We start from the raw sequence: 17,939 nt of genomic DNA, 5'->3' as shown, positions 1-17,939 counted from the left end.
AATTGTCTTCCATATTCAACATACAGACATTTATGTCATATTTTCTTTACAGACATAGTCCTTAAATTTTCAAAAAACTAACATCTTAAAAAATAAACATCATCATAGTACCAGTCATTTCAATTGCAAATTAAATACCACGTCAAACTACGAGTATGTTTTTATTTCGTGTAACATGAGAATTTGAAATATGGATTCCATATTGTCCGCAATTATTCGAACCACCATTTTGGCCCATATATTATTTATCATTAATTCATTTTTGCGATATTTCGTTTATAAAAGCTTGATCCACTTTCACAATGTTTCAATATTTTTAATCTATAGCATAACTATATAATATATAATTTTTGTTTTTCAAGAAAAAAAAAATATAAAGTAAAATAATTTTGGGATCTCAAATTCATGGTCTATTGTCTATAACAAAAAGTTAAAAGTTCTACATGACTGTCACAATAAAAATTTGGGGTGGTTTATTTTTACTCTGCATTATATTTTGTTTTCATTTGTCTATGTTTGGAAGGATGTCTCATGATGTCCCATAAAAACATATCAATATTCGTATTAAGTAACAGATTAAATGAAAAAAATAACAATTTTACTTACTGAATTAAAAGATGCATAAAAACAAATCATTAAATGGCTTAATATCACAATCTGAGCCAATTTTAGCATAACATCAAATCAAGTCACTAAATAATATAATACTAGTAAGAATTACAATTTAGAATTTAGAATTAGAATAATAAGAAAGCACATTAGAATTAGATTAATTAATATTAAAATTTAATATTTAATATAAATATATAAATATAAATGACAAAATTCAAACTCATATCCTGCTGGATACATACTAATTAGATCAAGTTTTGAAGGCAAAAGATATATGATGTTCCCCTTGTGTCCTTAAGTAGTCACTAAAACTGCATCATGAAACCAGTAAATAATATACTTCTAAATAAACATCAACAATAACAAATCTAAACTTTATCATCTATTTTATCGTTTACAAGTGGCGTCATTTCCAACCGAGAACGTGGGGTCCTAGGTGTCCGAGGAGTTCCAGGTAGTTGGTTAGCAAGTTTGTGTCTTACGTACCCGTAAAACGTGCATCCCACAAGCGTTATTGCACAACCAAACGCATTCATAGGAGAAATTGGGTTTTTAAATATCATCCATGAGAATGCAACCGCAAATGCCACCTTCAATTACAATAGTTTGTTAGGTCCAATATCAAAGATAACTAATTTGATTTGGGTTTTATGTTTATCTTGAAAGACTCAAATGAAAACTTTCAACCCATTCCCATGAAAACTTTCACCGGGGGCCAAAATATTTTTAAAAGCGTATCAACTTTTTTGGGGGGAAATATGGAGACTTTTGGGCAAAATATGGGGACATTTAGGGAAAAATATGGCGAGTTTTGAGCAAAAAAATCCACTAGAGGCAAAATGAGAACATCCAAAATTTTTAGATCAAAAATTACAAATCCACAGGGCGGATGCCACCCCCTGCCCCTTAGTAGTTTCGCCTGTGCGTTTGACCATTACCAATGTTGCACAACACAAATTTTCTCGGCGAAATCTCAGATCTTGAAGGTGGCCGAAATAATAATTGCATCTCGGCACAATTTCTCGGTCAACGGAACGATTTCTCGTTTCTCGCTCATCTCGTCAAGATTTCAGTAAAATCTCGCTCATTAAGTTCAAAAATTATTTTACACTTTGATATACATTAGCACACGTGCGCACACATACACACATACATTAAAAAAACTAAAAAGTCAACGTCCGGGATCCCACAGATCTCCCCAAAAATGTCCAAACGAGATTTTCCCGAGTTCCGAGTTCTCCAACCTTGACCATTAGATATCATAACCAAGATCATATATAGTCAAATAGATGTCAAAAATTCGCCCCTTCTACGCTTCTATTATTATGGATTATCAAATACATAAAATTTTAGACGGATGTCACTCAAAAAAAGCTTTTAGACAGGCGTTTTTTGTATGGTCGCTAGTTGCTGCACTGATTCTTGTAAGGTTTTCATTTTGGAAGCAAGATGTGAGGTATAATGAAGATATGGTACTAACCTTAAGATTTCCAGCGACATTGAAAGTGACGGCAGTTGTTGAATGAATAACATAAAATATGGAGAAGTTAAGACAAAAAGCCGTTACTCCTGAGCCGATAATAATTAAAAACGCCGACAACGGATGCGGGTGCATTTGAATCCATTCGACAACTCCCGCTCCTTCCAAAAGCAGTGCAGGTACTGCTAATATCATAGTTGCAAATGGTGCCATATAGTACACTGTGTTTATACTGTTGAAAAAGAATACACACAGCAACAATAAGTGTCTTATAGATATAACAGGTAAAAATGCATATAACACAAAAACACTTTTAGAAGCGTTCTATCCTAAGAAACTAAGATTTATTATCAATGTATAGTATAGGCATGTATTAATAATTTATAACATACGCCCTTAATCGTAGGTTGTGAAAGCACATAGATTGCATCGTTTAAGATGCTTAGTTATAGTAATGTAATGAATCCACCAAGAATGACGCCGGAATCTCGTTGAACCAAATGAGATTATGCGCAACCGTGTTATCATGGTTTTATATATTCCCGTAAATAAAACTAATAAAACTATTGTGACCAAAGGGCTTCTGGACTAGCATCAACACAACTCATCAACCTTAAGGTTGTGAGTACTAGTCTCGTTGTGGACAAAAAGGGTGTGTGTTATTGTTCCCAAAAAAAAAAAAAAAAAAAAAAAAAAAAACACTACTATCTGTTCACACTTCAAACGTTAATGTTCTATCCGGGCGTGATTTTGTAGACGTACGAAGTAGGATCTTCCCGTATTAAGACGTCAGTGAGATGTCCACAATAAACATGGCTAGTCAAAGGAGACGATATATCAAATTCAAAAAAGTTGCAGCTTTTATTACATCTACACACTCGCAACTAGTAACCATCCCAAGGTAGCCCGGTGGTTGGGCCCTTGACAACCTTGGAAGAGGTCTCAGGTTCGAATCTTGGGGTGGCAGGAAAGGGTTGGAAACAGACACGGAGTATTTCTAATGGGCTGTGTACAGTAGAGTATGAGGTCGGATTACTCGCCCTTCCTAGGTAACCCGAACAGGGAAAACCTTACATAAAAAAACACACTCACAACTAGTGAAGATTTTGGAGGTGTTTGGATGAGTGTTTTAAAAGCTATTGCAACTTCAATACGTTGAATAACATATTAGCATTTACCTCGATACCTAGTTTTCTTACAGCTACTATTTACATGCTTCTACTCCGGATAAGATTATAATTAAAAAATTACAATCATAATCACTTCATGGTAGAAACACACAACTTATTACTATTATTTCTGTATTTGATATCCAAATAGTCACTTCAAACACATGCTAAACACCCCTTTAAACTACCTACGGAACACAATCCCAGGATTCCCCTAGATCTGAAGCAAAAAAAAAGTATATTGATAATGTGATAGAAATTAAACAAAAGTCGGCAATGTTCATCTACTAGTCTCACAGAATCATATTAGACTATATCATGAGCACATAAAAACTTGCACAGGTACCTTTTCACATTTATATCTTATGACCTCGAAATATTATCAGATTTCAAACATATTAAGAACCAGGAAATGTGTGATTGTGGGGGATAACAAAGAAGAATAAAGAATACCTGTCAAACTTATAGCCATGAAGCAAAGACTCTGCAAGAATTGTTTTTGTAGATGTTGCAAGACATCCAAATAAAGCCGCACAAAACCCGAACACATTAAAGCTAAGTTCCGTAACAGAAGTAAGTAAAATTCCTCCAACAATCGGAACCAGAGACGCCCAAATTCTCCAGTCAAAGTACTTTCTCCATACCATCCACTGCAAAATCACTGTTTTAAATAATTCAGATTAAAGAGGTGCTTAAATATACATTTTCGAAAGTGATTTTTTGATCATGAATAATCCAAATTAGATAATCAGCTGCAATAAAGTCACATATATTAATCCAACCTGTTGTAGCCGGGGTAAATGACTTGATAGTTTGCATAAACGAAACAGGAATGTAACGTAAGCTGACATTCCCCAAAACTATATTCATACAAAACACAAATGACATAGGAAAGATCCTTCTCCATCGATCTTCAGGTTCTACAGATATGAGTGGTTTCACCTTCAAGACTTTGATTACCACATACGCCCCGATCGATGAGCATATAAAGTGTACACATGATACCGTCAATGGGAACTTAAAATCGAGTTTCTGAAACAAAAAGCATCCAAATGATTCTATGCAGTGTAAATATTCAATTTCTTATAATTAAAGATAATTAGGTCATTTTTCATTTGCATCAGTAATAAGCTTATAAATTGAGCTCCAACACAGCTCATTTACACTGTTAATCTTATTGAAAAGATATATGTATACGCAAAAAGTATTTAGAACATAAAAATATACTTGATTCTGAATATCAAACACATTTGATTTTAATTAAATATTAATATTTCAAGTAATTCATAAAACCTAAAAAACCACATTACTAAATCATTAACACTTAATTAATTTCGTTTACACGATTAAAATCCACAAATTAGAATTAACTTCAATTGCATGGATCACAAAATTGCAACGCATGAATTGAATTAGCTAAACCTAAGACTTACGTAAACACACAAACTATTTAACAAAATAATACGATAAATATTGATATGTATAATGTAAATGTATATAGATAGATAGATAGATAGATACCTGAAAGATCCATTTGTTCATGATGATAACAGCAACATTAAAGCTCCACCACTGAAAGATAGCAAAAACGGATCGAAAGACGGTCCATGAACAGAGCTTAGATTCTTCCATTAAGATCGAGGTTTTAATTAAACAGCTCAGATCCAGATCAATGAAATAAACACGAAGAAGCCCTAAGTTTTGGATTACATGTGTAATCCAGAACAAGTGAAACAGCAATTACAGTTTGAGAAAAAAGAATTTATTAAAATTTGGGGTGTGGAAAGTGTAACGGTGACTCTATTTCCACATGATTTTGGATCTCGTCAATTTTATTTTATTTCGTCATAATTTATAATATTAAAAATATATTATAATATTATTAATATTTATTATTAATATTAATATTATATTTTAATATATATACATAATAAATAAAATAAAATATACAATATAAAATATACTACGTAGTTTTCGTATGTCCTAAATCTATAATTCAGTATTCTTTTTTGAGTTGTTCCAAATTTACTATCTACTTCCATTACTCGATAACAATAAAGAGCTAAACTTCCTAATACATTTGATGTATACGTTTGAATAAAGTTTAGATAAAAAATTTAAAAGTAAAAATGTAAAGAAAGAAATAGTACAGTGTGATATAATGTGATAAACCGCTTATTTGTTTGTAGACGATAGAAATAACGCAGAGCAAGTAAATTGTCTTGCAAAAAGTGGCGTTTATAACGTACAAGTTGTACTAATTTTGTAATATTATCTAACTTAGGTCATTTACTCAGAGAAATTAGAGAACTTTTTTAATTCAATTTTAGTTTTTCGTGTTCTTACCAAAATTAGTTTTTTTTTATATGTATAAAAAATAACTATATTTATACAGAATGTATCGTGTTTTGTTATAGTGTGCGTATAACTAATTTCATTACGTATGGAGGAATCAAAATCACAACATCGTGGCCTCGCAGGAGGTGTTCAATCGAGTTTAAGAGTACTGGGTCAATCTTGAGCATGACTATCAAACTTACCGAACATATCATATTGCAAGTTGGTCAAGACAAAACTAGGATGGATTAGAACCAAACTTATGATATTGTGCACTAGTGCCAAACAAAAAAGTATCATGATTTGTGATTTGTCATCTTTTGAGAATCATATCATGTGGTATATACTTGGTAAAGTCCATTTTTATAATAATATTTGTATTTATTTAAAACTATTACTGTATTTCTCATAAGACATTGAGTATGCATTATTTTTCTCTATTTACTTTTGTGACAATTTGCAATTTCTCACCAGACTTTTGAAGACATCTTATGACTTTCTTATTACCTTGTATTTTCTTACTTCTTTTTCAAATTGAAACTCTTATGAGATATTCAGCTTTATTCAACTATACAACAACAACAACAACAACAACAACAACAACAACAACACTCAATTACACCAAAGTGGAGTATGTGGGAGGTTAGATGTAGACAGTCTTTCCTCTACTCTAGAGTAAAAGGGAAGTCATTCCTCCACCCAAGGATACCTATCGGTCCACGGGTAGAAGAAGTCGTCCCTTATTCAACTATATGACAATTAAAGTTTATAAGCTATATTAACGCTATGAATGACTATGAATGATTATTGTATACTTGGTAGTGAAATATTATTTAGAAAAATTGAGAAGAACAATGATATAGTTGATAGCCGTAAAGGGTAGCTTGATGGTTGGAGTCTAAAGAATTTCTAAAAGGAGACTCGAGTTCAAACGTTATAGGTTATATATTTGAGGCATTGCCTTAAAAAAAATGATATAGTCTAAAGTCTTGATGGTGGAAAACGATTTCTTTTTTTATTCTAGAGTATTCAGTATTGTTGTCTTCAAGAAGATATGAGCAGGCATTATGGTTCATAGTAAAGGGTCAACATGGGTTGATCATCCACAGGTATTGATCTCAACATCATGACATGATTAGCGTGAACGTCAACGTCAACGTCTAAAAGAGTGGTTGTGAATTCGATGGTGGAAAGAAACAAATAAAACAAGAGATTATAAAAACTGAGTGGCGATAAAGTGGTTGTTAAGGACAATAGTGGCGTAAAAATGGTATGAAGTAATGAGAATGAAAGGTGACGTGATGATGACGTGAATGTTACGGTGAAAGTAGTAAATGTATATACGTATAATGGTGACCGTTAAAACTCGAACCCATATTGATTCTTTATTCGAGTTACAAAAATGATGGGCTTAATATAAGTAATAACAGAACTGAAAAGTGAAAAGTCAAAACCATGTTATACGTATATGTGTCATGGTTGATGGGCTTAACAAATGGGCCTACTATATAGAATTAATAGAAATGGGATCTAGGGATAGCAAAAAAAAAAAAAAAACCTACACGTCATGAGAAAACTTAAAATCCGATATTTTTATATCAGGTAGATGGGTTTAGACACAAACTCGATTACTTGACCCGTATACCTGAAAAAAGGCCCGAGTCCATATACCCGGCTCGTATACCCGATAACCCGGCCGAGTACCCGATTACCCGACCCGTATACCGGATTACACGGCCTGTATACTCGAAATTAAATGGGGATCCGTATACCCGTTTACCCGCTAGTTAGTAACTAAATGGGGACCTGGCGGGTCCGGTTTCGAATTTGAGACGAGTTTTTTAATCATCTCCGGGTATGAGATTACCTAAACCCGGCTAAAACTCGGCCCGATGTCATCCTTAATCCTGCTGCCTTTATTTACGGAAAATGATAGTATCACATAATTTGTACAAAAAGAAGCCTACAAAATAATATGATCCAATTATGTGAAAATAGAGGTCGACTTGGAAGCAACCTTTCTACCCTCAAATCAAAAATACATTCATTCATTTGTTAATTATATATTTATATAGACCAAGAATTAACTTTCAATATTCTTTCCATCATCCCCATTTCCAAACCCCAAATTAGATTCTTTTCATTTATGAAAATCAAAAATAAAATTTCTATCACCAACAACCTAACCCGGCCAAATTCATAAAAATCGTGAGATCAAAACTCAAAAATCTCAAATTTACACTAACTGTGGGTTAAAAATCCAAATACGCGTCCGATTACCACCATCGTCGTCACTGATTACTATCGGCATTGCCGATTACCACTTCCGATTACTACCCTCGAGTAGAAAGAGGGAGGACTTTAACTTTCCATGGGTGGAGAATTCTTTCTCTACACGTGGGTGGAGAAACGACTTCTCTTATATTCTAGGCCGCCCAACATTTTGCGTAAGTCCTGTAGGCCGCTTCAAATGCATAATCCCTAAATATCTAAGTATAGAGCACGTGAACAGCACACATGCCACGTGAACATAAAGTTCGAAGTCGATTATTCACTTATCGTATAAAGTATCCAGTAATAACATAACACGTGTTTACGAATAATCCGGAGACCCCATGTGCCTATAAATGAGGCACATGGACCATCACTTTTTGGACACCTGGACTTGCGACAAAGAACATGTTTTCTCTCTCATACATTTTTTCTCTCTAAACCTCAAGGACTTAGCAGCACAATGCTAGATGGACCAACTCACAGTTTTGTTCCGCAAAATGACTTAAGCCACCTCACGGTTTCTACATCGTGGTCCGGATCCGCACGGACACTTTCAGAGGGTAAAATAGTTAATTGACAATCCACCCCGCTGGGGAGTGTTAGACCTTTTACTGATACCTATAAGTCGCTCACTAAAAATACATAAATATATAACGCCATCTGTTTTAAAGAATTTCATAAGCACAAAGAACCGGAGGATTTTTAATTGAGGACAAACCATGTATTCAAGTTAGCATGGAAGAAATTCCAGTGGGGAAGGGAAAAAATGTTAGCCAATAGATACTAGAGGAAGTTATTAAAAAAAAAAAAAACAAGACGCTTTAAAAAAGTAACAAACGATACGCCGAGGACAAGCAATTTGTAAGCTCTACGGGACCACGAGTAGTTTCGTTCAAGGATACATCAAAAGCCAATGCAAAACTCACAACCAAAAGGAAAAAGTGACCAAACAACAAGCATCCAAATTGTTGGAGCGATTAGGAATCTTCATCAAGAACGCGGAACAAAAAGAAGAATATGAAGGGATGCTTCTGAGTAAGGAAAATGAGTACATGAATGAAAATGAAGAAAAGGAAGAGTTTATGACTGAATAAATGGCAACAATAATTATTAGTATCTTAACCAAAACTACATCAACAAATACAAACACAAATTATCGCAAACCTCTATCCGCGCAACGGCTGTAGAAAATTTCTTTGCTCTAATAACAAGAGAATAAGCAACATAGCCCCCAGCAATGGTAGAGTCAACACAGTGTTCTGTCAACCACATAGCAAACTACTCACTCCCCTCGAAATTTAGGAATACCATCGACGATAGGTGTATATGATGGAACAACAGATCCGGAAGATTTAGTAGAAATGTTTGAAGTTGTCATGCATTTACAGCATTGAAAAGAAGAAGTTGCATGTCATATGTTTCCTATGGTTTTACGAAAAGTGGCTGGAGAGTGGTTTACAATGTGACAACCCGGAAATTTCCAACCAAATTTAAACTTCAATCTTTATATTATTCCGACACGATAAGCAAAGTTTGTTAAGTTGAATCTCAAGGATTTTAAAACTGTGTTCATACATTCATTTAACCTCGACCAAATTTCGACGATTCATGGACCATTATACAATTAAATATGATTATATATATGTATATATATATTATAACTTGAAAACAGTTATCAAAGTATTAAACATATAATACTTTACATGAACGTATTTATTTCAAGATGTTTATCGATGGAATTAGAAGATGATATCAAATGATTGATTAATCAGATTCATTGTATGATTGTGAGTCTCTGTTGAGAGGTCGACTTCGATTTAGGAAATCTTTTCTCTTGTTAACGGTATTCGGAATAATTAGTAAAGTGATTTATAAGTAAGAACAAATGTGTCAATTGACGAAGGTTAGATAAAAGTTAGTGGAGAACTGGATTTCATAATATTCGACTGACCTATTTTCAAACGTAAGAAAACGATTTCAAAAACTGAATTATTGTAATCTGTTATTTATAAAGGTAAATTGATTATATAGAATTAGTAGAACTTAAGCTTTATATTATAAAGGTATATATATATATATATATATATATATATATATATATATATATATGTATATAGTGTTTCTTAAACGAAAACGTTTTTCGATAAAATTGACTTTTATTATTAAGAACGTATTATGACATAATAACTTCTACTATTATAACCTTTGTAATAAAATGATTTTGAATATAAAATAATTTGATTATTAAAATGTCTTTATGAACGTTTGTATATAAATGAATTATATCAATTTTAAACCTTAAAATACAAATGTTACGAAATAATATTTCTTATTATTTAAACGATCTCAAAATATATAAGTTTTGAATATCATTAGTTTTGAAAAACTATATATTATATTGTTAAATAAATATTTCAAATTTATATTTTGAAATGAATATATATATATATATATATATATATATATATATATATATATATATATATATATATATATATATATATATATATATATATATATATATATATATATATATTAACTTAGTCATAACACGTTTCGATAATATGTATATACAACGAGACGATGATTTATAGAAGCAAATGACCAAAACACTCAAATGCATAAGTTACACTTCGTGTAATATAGTTTACTAATGATTTAAGTCTATATTTTGATAAGGGTACGAGTCACTAAACATAAAGTGTTAGTTTTCTAAGCGTACAAAAATGAGTTCGAGAAATTGAAAACGGGACATAAGTCGAATGACAACGTATGAGTTATTGGAACTAAAATTACAATTTAACTATGCACGTGAATATAATATAATATATAATTAATTATAAAGAATAAATATATATAATTATTTATATTAGACAAAAGTGTCGGCAGCTACAATCAATCGAATGAATATTATTATTATTAGTAGTACGAGTATTATTATTAAGTATATTATACATAAAATACTGCGATGAGGTTCTGCTCGCGTGATTTCAAAATGAATTTTTCGAGTGGGATAGAGCTAAGGAAATTAGGGGTTATAACTATGGAGGTTATGGGTAATGTTCGGGGGTATGCTCGTGAGGTCAATCTAGTGTTTATCATCTCCGTTGCGTCTACGTACTTTTCCTGCAATATTGAATCATAATATTGATACGTGAGCACTCATAACTTAACTTTTATACATTATTAGTGTATCCATGACTAGTGCTCGAGTATACAAAATTATGCATGCTTGTACGTTTGATATTGTTGATAGATAGTTTATGTTGAATCCTGAATTAGATACATATGCTACTGAGATAGGGTATATGATATGCATATCGTTGAAAAGCTAGCGAAAAATTAAGAACTTTTCATTTATAACGCGAATGGTTTCGATGAACAGATTAGAAGTTATAGTCAACTGAATTTTAGTATAATTGTTAAAATGATTATTATTACTATCGTCGTTATAATTATTATCTAATTATTATTATTATTATTATTATTATTATTATTATTATTATTATTATAATTATTATTATTATTATTATTATTATTATTATTATTATTATTATTATTATTATTATTATTATTATTATTATTATTATATTATCATTATCATTATTGTTATTGATAAAAGGTATTATCATTAAAAAAATTTATTTTTATTATTATTACTATCGTTATTATCGTTAAGGTTATAATTAGTATTATTATTTATCATTAAAATAGTTATTTGTATTATCATTAATATTATCATAATATTTATTATTATTAGTATTATCATAATTAAAACTAATATTAGTAACATCTAATTATTATGATTACTATTATTATCATTATTATGAACGCTATATAAAAGTCGACTAAAAGTTATTAACAAATCGATTAGGAAACAATGAGTATATGTATCATGATGAAATAAAAATATTGTAAGTTATTGATTTAGATAAACATATCGTTTTCAATATTTTTATCATTATTATTATTAAAAGTATTATTAATATTAAAACTATCATTTTTACAAAAATTATTATTTATAGGAATATCATTGTTAATATAAAATATCATTATTATTATCATTTTAATAAAAATTATCATTTTATCATAATATCATTTTTAGTAAATATAAATATTATTATTAGTAGAATAATAATAATTATTATTACAAAATAATTCAACTTTTACTTACTATTGTTATTATCAATATTATTTTATCAAATAAATATGTAATACAAAGATATTTTTATTACGTGTAACATAATTACATTAATAATATCTATCATTATATTTTTATGATATTAAATGAATTTTATAAATTTTATTACTTTAAATATATAAAAGTATATTTTTATTATATAAATTTTAATATAAAATTTTATTTATTAATAAATGAATTATATTATTTACACTAATAAAATCTGTTAAAAATATTTAAATATATAAAATGACTATATTTAAGTTATATAATAATCATGTATAGATTTTGGTAGCCATTTTGGGTCAAGTTGACTTTTGTTGACTTCTGCATATTAGTCTCGAGCATTAGGATTGTGATACACTACTGTTTAACCTAAATTGTTAGATAGATATTGACCAACATATAAATATACATACTTAATATAGGTTCGTGAATCCAAGGCCAACCTTGCACTTGTTCAATGCCATCATATGCTTAATTACTACGAAAGACAATATTGTGAGTTCATTTGATTCTCTTTTACTCTTTACATTTTTGGGACTGAGAATACATGCGCTGTTTTTATAACTGTTTTATTAAATGCTTTTGAGATATATTTTTGAACTGAGAATACATGAACTGCTTTTTTTTATAAATGATTGACGAAATAGACACAAGTATTCAAAACGACATTCTATGATAGAATCATTTGGATTCAGAGGTTCGATTTCTATAAAGATTGTATTATCGACCATCGGTGAGATGATTTTGCATTGCACTACGCATTAGCTACCGAAATGGTTCGATTTAGTAGTTAGTAACGGTGAGATGATTTTGCATTGCACGACGCATTAGCTACCGTTTTAGCTACCCTCGGTGCGATGATTTTGCATTGCACGACGCATTAGCTACCGTTGTAAAATTATTTGGTTCGATTTAGTAGTTAGTAACGGTGAGATGATTTTTCATTGCACGACGCATTAGCTACCGTTTTAGCTACCCTCGGTGAGATGATTTTGCATTGCACGACGCATTAGCTACCGTTGTAAAAATTATTTACGGTGAGTTGATTTTGCATTGCACGACGCATTAGCTACCATTATTGAAATTATATTGTATTAACTACCACGGTGAGATGATTTTTCATTGCACGATGCATTAGCTACTGTTGGTGAGTTGTTTTGAAAGGTTCCGGTGTTCTTCATATGAATGATTTTATAGCAGGAGTAGACCTGCACAGATTGTTTTCTAAATATGAGTATCTTGTGGTCTATTATATGAATGGGAAATGATTGATTATGATAAACTAATGAACTCACCAACCTTTTGGTTGACACTTTAAAGCATATTTATTCTCAGGTATTAAGGAAATCTTCCACTGTGCATTTGCTCATTTTAAAGATATTACTTAGAGTCATTCATGACATATTTCAAAAGACGTTGCATTCGAGTCATTGAGTTCATCAAGATTGATAATAAGTCATTCATAGTTTGGCAATATTATGAGATAGTATGCATGACTGTCAACTTTCATTATAATGAAAGTTTGTCTTTTAAAAACGAATGCAATATTTGTAAAATGTATCATTTAGAGGTCAAATACCTCGCGATGTAATCAACTATTGTGAATCGTTTATAATGTATGTGAACGGGTCCTTTCAGTTGGTATCAGAGTGGTGGTCTTAGCGAACCAAGTCTTGCATTAGTGTGTCTAACTGATAATTGCTAAGATGCATTAGTGATTCTGGACTTCGACCGTGTCTGCATGTCAAAAAGTTTTGTTTATCATTTCTTGTCGAAAATTACTTGCTTATCATTCTTAGTCTAGACACATCTTACTACATTGATTGCATGAATAGTATATAGACAAAATTCATATCTTAGCTGTGACAACCCGGAAATTTCCAACCAAATTTAAACTTTAATCTTTATATGTTTCCGACACGATAAGCAATATTTGTTAAGTTAAATTTCAAGAATTTTAAACTATGTTCATACATTCATTCAACCTCGACCAAGTTCCAACGATTCACGAACCATTAAACGAATATGATTATATATGTATATGTGTATATATATTATAACTTGAAACGTAAACAAAATATTAGATTAAATACTTTATATGATTGTATCTGTTTCAAAATGTTTATCAATGGAATTAGAAGATAAGATCAAATGATTGAATTATCAGATATATTGAATTATGATTACAAGTCTCTGTTGAAAGGCCCACGTTGATTTGAGAAATCTTTTCATTTTAACAATATTCGGAAAATGGTAAAGTGATTTATAAATATGAACAAATTGTCAATCATTGAGAACTAGACAAAGGATAGTGGAAGATTGAATCTCATAAAGACTCGATTGATCTATTTAGTTTCAAACGTACAAAAACGTTTTCAGTTTAAAAAGAACTTTATTATTAAAACGTATATAACTTTTATAAATATCTAGAACCACTTTTGACAACTCATTACTTAACTAGTATGATAAAGATAACGATATTTATATTTTATTTTATTAAATATATATAACGATTTAAATTAATATTATATATATTTATACGCGTATTATACGTACATAGTTTTATACTTTTACTATACTTAAACTTTACCTTTACTTTATTTTTACTTTACTTTAACTTTAATAATTTATACTTTAATAATTCACTTTAATAATTCATACTTTAATAATTCACTTTAATAATTCATACTTTAATAATTCACTTTAATAATTCATACTTTAATAATTCACTTTAATAATTCATACTTTAATAATTCACTTTAATAATTCAAAAATCTATTATAAATAGAATTCAATAGGTTTCATTATTTCATAGAAACTTGAAAATAGTTTTCTCTAAACTCTCTCAATCGATTTACATATATATATTTACTCCGTATTATCTCAAGATATTATTAGTATACATAAAATATTACGACGGAGTGCTGTCCGAGTGATTTCGAAGTTGTTTTTTCGAGTGGGATAGGATTAAGGAAATTATGGGTTATAGCTATGGAGGTGATTGAGTATGGTTCATGGGTATGCTCGTGAGGTCAATATAGTGTTTATCATCTCCGTTGCGTTTACGTACCTTTCCTGCAATATTGAATCTCAATATTGATATGTGAGTACTCATAATTTAATTTTTACATACTAATAGTGTATCCCTGACTAGTGCTCGAGTATATAGGATTATGCATGCTTGTACTTTTGATATTGCCATTAGATAGGTTATGTTGATTCCTGAATTAGTTACATATACGATTGAGATAAGGTATAAGATATGCATGTCATTGGAAAGCTAGCGAAAAATAGTTGAATTTTGGTTTAAGAATCACTTGAATCCAAGTAACGGTTAGAAAGTTATGAAATAAACAAATTGCATAATTAATTTCGTAATTAAAATTGCTGATGATAATTAGTGAACTAATTTTCTGGGTTATAAAAAGTAGTTATTTGGATTCTACTCGTCGAGTAGATGAATTTTCATATAAAGCACGTCTCGTTTCGTTGAACGGTTGTCAAGTTATGGACAAAAGAAGTTTTGCAAATTTTGATGAAATGTCGAAACGGGAACTGAAATTCTCGCTGATCTGCGTTGTTTCATATATAAAAAAAAATACCACTGAATTCTTTGCTGTAAGGTCTAACAAACGACTCAGGCCGTTTGTCAATTCGAGTCATTGAGTTCATCAAAGATTATTATTAAATCAATTTATAGTTGGATAGTAGATATTATGAAATGGTATGCATGCCTGTCAATTTTCGATGTAAAGAAAGATTGTCTTTTAAAAACGAATTCAATATTTGTAAAATGTATCATATAGAGGTCAAATACCTCGCAATGTAATCAACTATTGTGAATCGTTTATAATGTATATGAACGGGTCCTTTCAGTTGGTATCAGAGCGGTGGTCTTAGCGAACCAGGTCTGCATTAGTGTATCTAACAGATAAGTCGATAGGATGCATTAGTGAGTCTGGACTTCGACCGTCTCTGCATGTCAATAGTTTTGCTTATCATTTTGTGTCAAAAATTAACTACTTATCATCCTCAGGAAATTACCTGCTTATCATTTTTAGTCTAAGACACGTCTTGCTGCATTGATTGCATGAATAGTGTATAGACAAAAATTCATATCTTAGCGTATCTGCTAAATCATATCTTATCGTATCTATTACTGTAAACGTTGCCTGATATATCTCATAAATTCCTCCGTAAGTTACGAAATCTTTTGTTCTATATATATGGATATTCTATGTAATTAGAATACCATCCGATAACCGAAAATCATTTCATATCGAAAAGAAAAAAATCCTTATACAATCGTACGAAATGGAATTCATCATTAATTCAAGTTCCTCGGATTTCGAAATGGAATCCCACTCCAGCTCCGAAAGCAGTGTGACCGGAATAGATCAACCAATCAGTCATCACCTATTCTGGATGAATTGGGGATGGGTTCGTAGCCTCCTCAATCATTGGAGACAAGAAGAAGGTGATCCCTTCCATTCACCACATTGCCCTCTTGACGAAGAACCTGAAGCACTTACCGACGAACCTGTCCGAAACACCATGTTCTCGCTCATTTCCAGAGTATCTCGTCACGATTATATATTACATCAAATTTTAGATTTTATTTATCCGCTCGTCCGAACCGACAATCACCCCGGTGTAATAGAAGAAGTCAACGAGCTTCGCGCTCGGGTAGTGGCTTTGGAGAATATAGTGCAGAGATTACAAACACCAGCAGCAGCATCAGCAGCATAACCAGTACCACCATCATCAACGCCAACAGTACTATTACCACCTCCAACCACAACCGCGTCGTAAACCACAACTTAACAATCTGTCCCACGAGCATCAACGTCATACGCACCATAGATACCAAGGAGTACCAACAACAATAACTGACGAAGTATTAATTCATAACTTCATTGGAGAAATACTCCGCAACGATTATGTAATCTCTAAAGTCTTAGAGATTATCTATTCTAACCCTAACCATAAATCAGATGAGTGAATCGAAATGATAGAAGGAAGAGTAGAAACCCTGACAAGAATTATGCGTGATTTATAAGTTAGACTTGTTTTACCAACAGCATCAACAGTACCGTAGCATCACCATCACAGTCAGTGCCGTCAGTGTCATCAGAATCAGCAGCACCTATAACATCACAAACTCCGTCAGTTCGAGAATCACCGTGGACATCATTACGAATCAATAACACGTATATTGTATCAACGAGTTATGAAGTATTAACTCATTTCCTCTGAAGAAATTATATGTATATTACATATATACAAATTTTGAGATCAAATAAATCTTTCGTACTAAGCTATTATGTATGAATTAAATAAGGGTAGATACTACTCGATTAAATTCATATTACTAATATGCTAAGATGTACATCCTTCCTTAACAACTTAACCATCGTTAACTACAATCTCTGTTTTAATTCAATAAATTCCATCTCATAATAAATCAAGTGTATTATTCAAATATATGTTTGATTTTACACTTTCATTATCGATGTACTCGAAACTTTTCAAATAACATCATTCATACTTTGCGAAATTCACAAGAATTCCACGAACCGAACATCATACATCAACAAATAACTAAGTATTGATTCATAATTCCAATGTCATTAAAGAAATACTGCGTAAAAGTTATGTACTTTTTAAAGCCTTTAGGGATTATTCAATCCTAGTTTCAACCGTAAATCAAATGAGTTTAATTTAATATTAACTCATTAAATCTATGTTACATCTGAAGAAAATATACATATATATATTTTCATAAAGACTGTAATAAAATTCTTTTGTACAAAATATTAATTGTGAAATTTTTTTAACGGGTAGGTAATACCCGAGAGATATATAAATTCACAATTAATAT

The 17,939-nt window shown here is 30.9% G+C and overlaps 1 protein-coding gene across 1 annotated transcript; it reads right to left on the bottom strand.

Annotated features, from left to right (window-relative positions):
* Positions 1-751: 751 nt before the first annotated feature.
* Positions 752-5,066, bottom strand: LOC139847511 (UDP-galactose transporter 1). Its single transcript, XM_071837182.1, has 5 exons — positions 4,783-5,066; positions 4,044-4,293; positions 3,715-3,922; positions 2,093-2,324; positions 752-1,202 (listed from the first exon to the last, which is right to left on the bottom strand). The coding sequence occupies exons 1-5, from the start codon at positions 4,891-4,893 to the stop codon at positions 981-983; spliced, it is 1,023 nt and encodes a 340-aa protein (XP_071693283.1). The 5' UTR covers positions 4,894-5,066; the 3' UTR covers positions 752-980.
* Between the last annotated feature and the right edge of the window lie 12,873 nt (positions 5,067-17,939).

The sequence above is a fragment of the Rutidosis leptorrhynchoides genome, chromosome 5, assembly GCF_046630445.1.
Source record: "Rutidosis leptorrhynchoides isolate AG116_Rl617_1_P2 chromosome 5, CSIRO_AGI_Rlap_v1, whole genome shotgun sequence".
NCBI classification, from domain to species: Eukaryota; Viridiplantae; Streptophyta; class Magnoliopsida; order Asterales; family Asteraceae; genus Rutidosis; species Rutidosis leptorrhynchoides.
This window is presented reverse-complemented; position numbering and strand designations above follow the sequence as displayed.